Raw genomic sequence first — 7,661 nt, 5'->3', positions numbered from 1 at the left:
AGGCTTCTCTGCCCCCCCTGCTCCCTCTCCGCTTTGGTACGCGCCGATGGAAAGGGGCGGAGGGAGGAAAAGGAAGCGGGCAGATCTTAAAGGGGCCGCAGCCATTTTTAAGCCTTTTTTTTTTTTTTTTTTTTTTGTCATCCGGTTTTGCGCGCCTGGGCGCAGCTGGGGGTGACAGGGGCTGCCGCTGGAGGCTGGAGGGCCTGCCCCCAGGGAGTGCGGGCTGTGCGCGCCCCAAGCCCGACGCACCTCGGGGCCGGCCCATGCTCCGGCGGGCTGCGAGCTCTAACACCTGGGACCGGGCGGGGACGGCGGGGGCCTGCGCGCTGTGGGCGCGGCCGATCCGCGGGGCCGGAGGGTGAGGCCGCGCGGCGGGGCTGGGACTTGGTTGCCACCTCCAGATCGGGCCCGGGGCGGCAAAGGGGCCGCCGCGATGCCAGGTGAAAATATCTTCCTGTTTGTGCCTAACCTCATCGGTGAGTGCTGCCCGCGGCGCGGGGCCGAACGGGAGGGCTCGGGGGCTCGGGCAGGGTCCCTGATCCCACCCTGTCTGCCCCCGTCCATCCCAAGGTTATGCCCGGATTGTCTTCGCCATCGTTTCTTTCTACTTCATGCCCTGCTGCCCCCTCACGGCCTCCTCCTTCTACTTGCTCAGCGGACTTCTGGACGCTTTCGATGGACACGCTGCTCGAGCCCTTAATCAAGGTGACAGACACCTCCTCCCAGCCAGTCTTGAGGCCCAGCCACCCTCTGTCCCCTTTTCCTGCCTCCTCAGGACCTCAGGGTGGGCGGGAACTCGGGAACCTGGGGGCTCCGTCCTTCCCGTCTCTGAAGAAAGCAGAACAGAACGGCCTACTTTCCCGGCAGAAGGGATTTAAAGCTGGCTGTTGAGAAGAACTTACTGACAGGGTGTGAGATAGCAAGCCTGGGCATGGCAGTGCTGAAGGTCTCCCTGAAGAAAAACCCATTCAACAGGTGTTTCCTGGGGGGCTACTGTGTGCCAGGCACAAGGAATAGGGGTTCCAGAAGCCACGTTTGGTGGGAGAATGGAGAGGGAAGAAGGATGGTTTTTGCCAGGTTGATTAATTTTTTAATCTGTTCTCGAAACCCACCTGCAAGACCTTCCCCAAGACTTCAAGTTGGCTTGTCTTGAGCCCTGGACCCTCGGTTCTGGGATTGATGAGCCGCAGAGCTCGCTTGCTCATGCCCTGCTCCCCCCCCCCCCTCCGTTCATGTCGCGGTGACCCCTGCCCACTGACCTCACACCCCACAGATAGCAGCAGCCCGTTTTCCTCCCCAGGCAGTGGACGCTGGGCATTTTCAATCTTCTTTTAGACTCTGCATCAGAGTGACATGCTAGATCTGGTTCCTGTCACAGACCCACTGCCCCTGATGGCCCCTTCCCACCTAACAGCCCGCATTTTTCAGGGACCCGGTTTGGGGCCATGCTGGACATGCTGACGGACCGCTGCTCCACCATGTGTCTGCTGGTCAACCTGGCCCTGCTGTACCCACGGGCCACCCTTCTCTTCCAGCTCAGCATGAGCCTGGATGTGGCCAGCCACTGGCTGCACCTCCACAGGTCTGCGATTCTGGGGGTGCTGGCCGGCTGAAGAAGACACTACAGTGCGGAGGGAGGGGTGAGGCTATACGGGAGGGTGTCTGGAAAGGCTTCAGGGTTCCTGCGAGGTCTCCCCCTTAGCTCTGCTTTGTTGAAGGACCTTGGGCATAGGCTCTGTCAAGTCCGGTCCTGCTCGCAGGTGGAGTAGGCAATCCCCGAAAGTCCTCTGATTGGATAGTCCGAGAATACGGCTGGGGGCTCTGGAATGTGGTATTTGAATCCTGACTCTGCTAGGGAATGACCAGCTAGGTCGTTGTGTGGTGTTGGGCAAGATGCCAGTTCGCAGTCGAGCCCCATCTCCTCTGTGCTCAGTAGAGGCAATCCCAGCACCTGCCTCCTGGGGGTTCATAGGATTAGATGGACGCGCGTGGTAAGGAGTGCTCATGGACTCCCCCTGCTTTCTCCCCAAGTTCTGTGGTCCGGGGCAGTGAAAGTCACAAGATGATTGACCTGTCTGGAAACCCGGTGCTTCGAATCTACTACACCTCCAGGGTGAGCATTTCCCGCTCCGCCCTTGTTCCCTCAGCTTATGCCAAGGCCTGGGCTGAGCCCGGGTCCTAGGTTAGGAGAAGATACGAGCCCAAGGAGGGACACAGCAAGCCAGGGGAGACTCTGGGGGAGAGAGGCCTGGAAGCGGAGGTGTGAAGGAGGGTAGGATTGGTGGGGAGGGTCTGTGTGAATTGCCGAGGCCAGCAGAAGGGAGGTGGGGGGAGAGAAGCCAGATGGGCCTGTGGAGCCAGTTCTCAGCAAGCCTTAGGCCGTCAAGGAAAAAGCCTTAGGCCACGTGGGCTTTATTCTGGGAGCACAGCTAGTGTCTGAAAGGATTTTTAAAGAGAGAAGCAATATACTGAGATGTCTCCCTCACCCCACCCGCACTCCTGCTTCCCAGTGGGGTATGGTACTAGGGTGCGGTACCAGGGTACGGTCGGGTTCCTCCCTGCTGCCCATCCGCAGAGGGTTCTGGCCCCTGTCCCTTAGCTGGGGGAGGGGCGGTACCGCTTAAGCGCCCTCTTGCTGTTTGTGCAGCCCGCCCTGTTTACCCTGTGTGCTGGAAATGAGCTCTTCTACTGCCTTCTCTACCTGTTCCATTTCTCCGAGGGACCTTTAGGTAGGAGGCGAGGGGCCGGGCAGGAGGGTGGGAGGAGGTCCTGGCCTGCCCCAGGGGATGGCGGCCTGGGCCTCCTGTCCCTCACCTGCATCCCCCTTTCTCTGTATCGCCCGTGCTCCCTCCCACAGTTGGCTCTGTTGGTCTCTTCCGAGTGGGCCTCTGGATCACCGCCCCGATCGCAGCGCTCAAGTCTCTCATCAGTGTCATCCACCTGGTCACTGCCGCCCGCAACATGGCTGCCCTGGATGCGGCCGACCGAGCCAGGAAGAAGTGACCCCAGAACCTCCAGCCCCTGGCCGCCCACCTGCCCTGGGGAGTCTCGCTAGGCCGGGCGGCTCCCCGCTCCCTCCTGCAGGGCCCAGGCTCCCGTCTTCCTAATGTGTTGTCTGGCCTGCTGGGAAGGCGGTCGGCCTCTTGGGTGATGCCATGTTCTCCAGAATCCTGAGGACCAGTCCCACCCCTGGGATTCCGAAGGACCTGGACTTCAAATCAGGAAGGATGATTGGGAGGCTCCGCCCATGCAGGCAGTGCCCCCGGGGCAGCAGGAGGCCTGAGGACCCGGCCTTGTCGCACCTGCTGGCTCAGCCCAGGGATCTGGCCTGGCCTGGGTCTTTAGGGACACTTGAGTGAGAGAGATGGGGTAGGGGCCAGGTTTCGCAAAAGGCAGAGAGTCAGAGCTGCGCCCCTGGCCCCAGGAAGCCTAGGGTACTACGGCCAGGAGAGAAGGGAGCGTGTAGACTCTTTCCCATCCCAGTCTCCTGCATCCGGTCTATCCTGACTCTGAAAATCTCCAGAATAGGGGGCGTGGATGGGGGGGGGGCTTCACTCTCCAGGACTTGGTTTCCTTTGGGATACTCCTGGACCAGGGCCTGGTTGAGGGGAGCTGGGGGGAAAGGAAGATAGATCCATCTGGATGCTTTTCTCCTAGTTGTTTCCTGACCAGCTCTGCCCTGTCATTCCACCGTGACCTCAGAGAGAGGTCCCTGCACCCCAAGCTCATACCCTGTCTTTGCCACCTGCTTTCTTTTCTTTATGACATTGTCACTGGCTGTCTCCATTTTTTTGTATACCTCACATTTTCCACCCCCACCAGACTGTAAACTCCCTGAGGGCCCAGACTTCTCTTGTTCCTTCTCTATCCCCACAATGAAGATGAGCCTTAACGGGGCATATCATAGCCGCTTAATAAAATTCACGAACAGATCAGTTGGTTTCTCAGAGTGCGATCCTTAGATCACCTGCGGATTATTATTATTTTTTTAAGATTTTATTTATTTGTCAGCACAAGCAGGGAGAGCAGCAGGCAGAGGGAGAAGCAGGCTCCCCTCGGAGCAGGGAGCCCAATGCAAGACTCGGTCCCGGAACCCTGGGATCATGCCCCGAGCCAAAGGCAGACGCTTCACCGACTGAGCCACCCAGGCGCCCCGCCTGTGGATTATTTCTTAAAAATTCAGCTGCTTGGACCCTGTGCCAGACCTTTAGAGTTGGCATCTCTAGGGATGGGCCCGGAAGTCTGCTATTTTAGTAAACAACAGGTGATTAATTCTTCCCCATAGTGTTGAGAATCACCGTTCCCTCTCAGGCAGTTTTGAGGCACCCACTGTGTCCTAGACATTGTTCTGGGCTTCTGTCCCTAACAGCTATACCCTGCCATCTGAGCTTTCTCTGCTGTCTGGCACCAGCTTGCTTTTCAGGACTATATTCGGCCTCCCATATGCCAGATCCTGTGCTGGGGGCTCTTTGCAGATGTTACTCCCTTCGGCCTTGTAATAGCTTGGCTGACAGGCCGTTGTGTCCCAGAGCTGAAATTCAGCAGCGGGGTATTGGGCCTCAAGGCCTGTGCTAGGCCCAGGGCATTCGGTCAGTCCTTTTGGAGGTCACAGGCCAGCCATGGGGGAGGTGATGATGCAGTTCCCGGCCATGCTTGTGGGGGGATGGGAGAAGAAAGCGCCGGAGCGCTTAGGTGTTGCTGAAGGGGTGGGTATCTGGAAAGCTGCTAGGGGGCCCCGGGGCGGGAAGGGTTACTGTGCAAGAGAGGCTTGTTCTCAGCTGGGAAAATGGGGAGGCCAGAGAGCACACCCAGCAGTTGCGGGGAAATGGAAACAGATGGAAACAGATCGATGTGCCGGGGACACTGAGTGCTAGGAGCTGGGAGGCTGGCGAGCGGGTGAGAGCTGGGCCCGAAGCCAGCCAGGGCTGCCCGAGGAGTCCAGGAGGGCATTTGGACTTTATGGAACCACTGAAGGGATCTTTCAAAATAATCAGTAAAGTATGAACTCGTATGCATTACAAAAAGGTGACACAGTCGGCCACCTTAATTAAGCTCTCCCTTCGCCCTAGGGGTGACCACTGCTACTCATTGCTCACGTGTCCGAACAAACTCTTCACGTCTACCCACACGTATTTCCAGATTCTCAAACTCACTCTGTGTATGTGAGAGCTCTGCTCTCACGAGCTACTGTGGTTCCAAGTGCTTTCCGTGTGCATTCATTCCCCCCTTTCGCCCCCAGCCAGGCTAGCCTGAGTACTCACGAATACAGCAAGCCCTTACTGTGCCCATTTTCCAGAGAGGACATCGAGGCCCTCGGAGGAGTCCAGCTCGGCCAGCTGGGCCCCAGAGCCCGCACCCTTAACATTTACCATCCACGGCAGCCGTCTGCCCACTGATGGCTCAGAATTCCATCATGGATTCGTTTAACCAGGTCCTGCCCCCGTGAACAATGCTGGTAAGCGGCCCGGGCCCTCCTTTGAAGACATCTGTGGGATACACATGGGAAGTTTGCAGCCAGGCGGTGGCTGGGGCAGAGGCTCGAGGAAGCTAGTGAGTCAGAGCGGCGCTGCCCCTCCAGTTCTTCACGTGGCCCCCCTGCCTGGCCTGCTCCCAGTCGAGGTGGGAGACCGCCCGCTGCCCTTCACCCTTTGTGAACCCTGCTCTCGCCTGCAGCCAGATGGGTCCTCTGAGCCCTCGCTCAAGCCCCACAGGCCTGCCTCCTTGGCTCTTCGGCCCTGACCATTTCTGGTGACCCCAGGAGTCTCTAAGTTACATAAACCCCGCAAAGCCATGATCTAAACAAGGGGGAGACGTGGGCAGGAGAGTGTGTCTTGCACTCAAGTGGAAAACACTCCTGCGGCCTGACGCCCCACACGGTAGGGCCTGGAGATTGGCCTCTGCCTTTGGTCCAATGTCCAGTGGCTCCACTGAGCTCAGGAGTGAGCAGAGGGACCTGGAGGAGGACAGTGGGGAGAGCCTAGGCTGAATTCGATCTAAGGAACATAGCAGAGTCATACATGGTCTGCGCCTTCGTGCGTTTGCAAAATTCCTATGTTAAAACCTAATGCCCGACGTGACAGCGTTTGGAGACGGGGCCTTTAGGTCATAAGCCTTCACGAATGGGATTAGTGCCTTCTCGAAAGAGGCTCCAGAGGGCTCTCTCGCCCCTTCCACCAGGTGGGGACAAAAGCCAAAGGGGCCGGCTCTGACCAGGCAAGAGGGTTGCCACCAGAACTTGGCCATGCTCGTGCCTCCGTGTTGGGAGTCGGAACTGTGAGAAACACATGACTGTTGTTTATAAGCCCTCCAGGCTGTGGGGTCTTGCTATCGCAGCCCGAGTGGACTAAGACATAGGTGCAGCAGGAACTTTCTGGATCTCATCTATATGCTTTCAGACTAACCGAATAACCACCATGCAAGACATTCCATTTGCTCGGTCACTCAGCGGGTCCTCGGGTGAACCTAACTGAAGGAACAAACCTCAGGGCATACAGCGGTTCCGCCATGACCAAAGTTTACTTCTAACTCATGCTAAGTCCTAATCAAGAGCTCCTGAGGCAGAGATTCAGGAACTCGGGCTCTTCACATCTTAGGGTTCCACCATTTTCCACACAGGACCCCCCGGAGCGCCTCGCTCGCTCGCAAGGGGCAGGCACAGGAGGTGGGCCTGGAGGACTGCCCGAGGTTGGTGTCTCTGAGGCGGGGAACTGACATGTCCTCCTTCCGTCCCCTTCCATTGGCCTCAGCTCGCGGCCCCTTGCCCCAGCAAGGGAGGCTGGGAAAGAGAGATTAGGTGCAGGCCAAGGAGGAAGAGGAACTAGGCTGGGTAAACAGCATGGTACGTCTTGAGTGTGATTTCACTGGTTTCCTTTTGCAAGGGGTTTTGAAGGCAATTATCTGATCTGGAACTCAGCAGAAGAAAAGCCAATTGCTCGAGTGCTGGAGAAACACGGGCTGTGTTGAACTTCATCAGAGATCACACTGTTCTGTATTTCACGGGCAATTTAAGGGACCTTCAAGGGTGAAGTTAGTACCGAGGGACTGGCTTAGAATCCGGCTCTGGCGTAAGCCGGAGCCCCACGCCATGGCCAGCAAAGCCTGCTTGCCGATCATGGAGGTGTATCTGTCTCCCTCACCCTAGTCAGTCCCGTGCCTGTCGTCACGCGTACAATTTATTGTTTTATTTTTTTAAAGACTTTGACAGGAGAGAGAGAGAACACAAGCAGGGGGAGCAGCAGAGGGAGAGGGAGAAGCAGGCTTCCCGCCGAGCAGGGAGCCCGATGTGGGCTGGATCCCAGGACCTTGGGTCATGACCTGAGCCGAAGACAGACACTTCACGGACGGAGGCCCCCAGGCGCCCCACATGCGTACGATTTAAAGAACAGCTTCCCAGGGGCACCTGGGCGGCCCATGGGTGAAGCATCTGCCTTTGGCTCAGGTGGCGATTTCAGGGTCCTGGGATGGAGCCCCGCCTAGCAGGGAGCCTGCTTCTCCCTTTCCCTCTGCCCTTCCCTCCTACCCTCTGCTCGAGCTTTCTCTCATATAAATAAAATCTTAAAATAAAGATCAGCTTCCCTTATTGCTTTACTAGATTCCACAACCTCGTGGGGGTACACACAGCGGTCAGGGACGGGCTGGATGATGCTATGGTTAACATCCCC

At 57.7% G+C, this 7,661-nt stretch overlaps 1 protein-coding gene across 1 annotated transcript; it reads left to right on the top strand.

Moving 5' to 3' along the window:
• The first annotated feature begins 131 nt into the window (after nucleotides 1-131).
• CDIPT (CDP-diacylglycerol--inositol 3-phosphatidyltransferase) lies at nucleotides 132-3,935 on the top strand. The gene is made up of 6 exons (XM_045785961.2): nucleotides 132-476; nucleotides 571-705; nucleotides 1,429-1,582; nucleotides 2,032-2,113; nucleotides 2,648-2,729; nucleotides 2,858-3,935. The coding sequence occupies exons 1-6, from the start codon at nucleotides 434-436 to the stop codon at nucleotides 3,001-3,003; spliced, it is 642 nt and encodes a 213-aa protein (XP_045641917.1). The 5' UTR covers nucleotides 132-433; the 3' UTR covers nucleotides 3,004-3,935.
• The last annotated feature ends 3,726 nt before the right edge of the window (nucleotides 3,936-7,661 follow it).

The sequence above is a fragment of the Ursus americanus genome, chromosome 2 (assembly GCF_024610735.1).
Source record: "Ursus americanus isolate L20-20 chromosome 2, mUrsAme1.1.p, whole genome shotgun sequence".
NCBI lineage: Eukaryota > Metazoa > Chordata > Mammalia > Carnivora > Ursidae > Ursus > Ursus americanus.
Note: the sequence above shows the minus strand (reverse complement) of the source record. Positions and strands in the feature narration are given on the sequence as shown.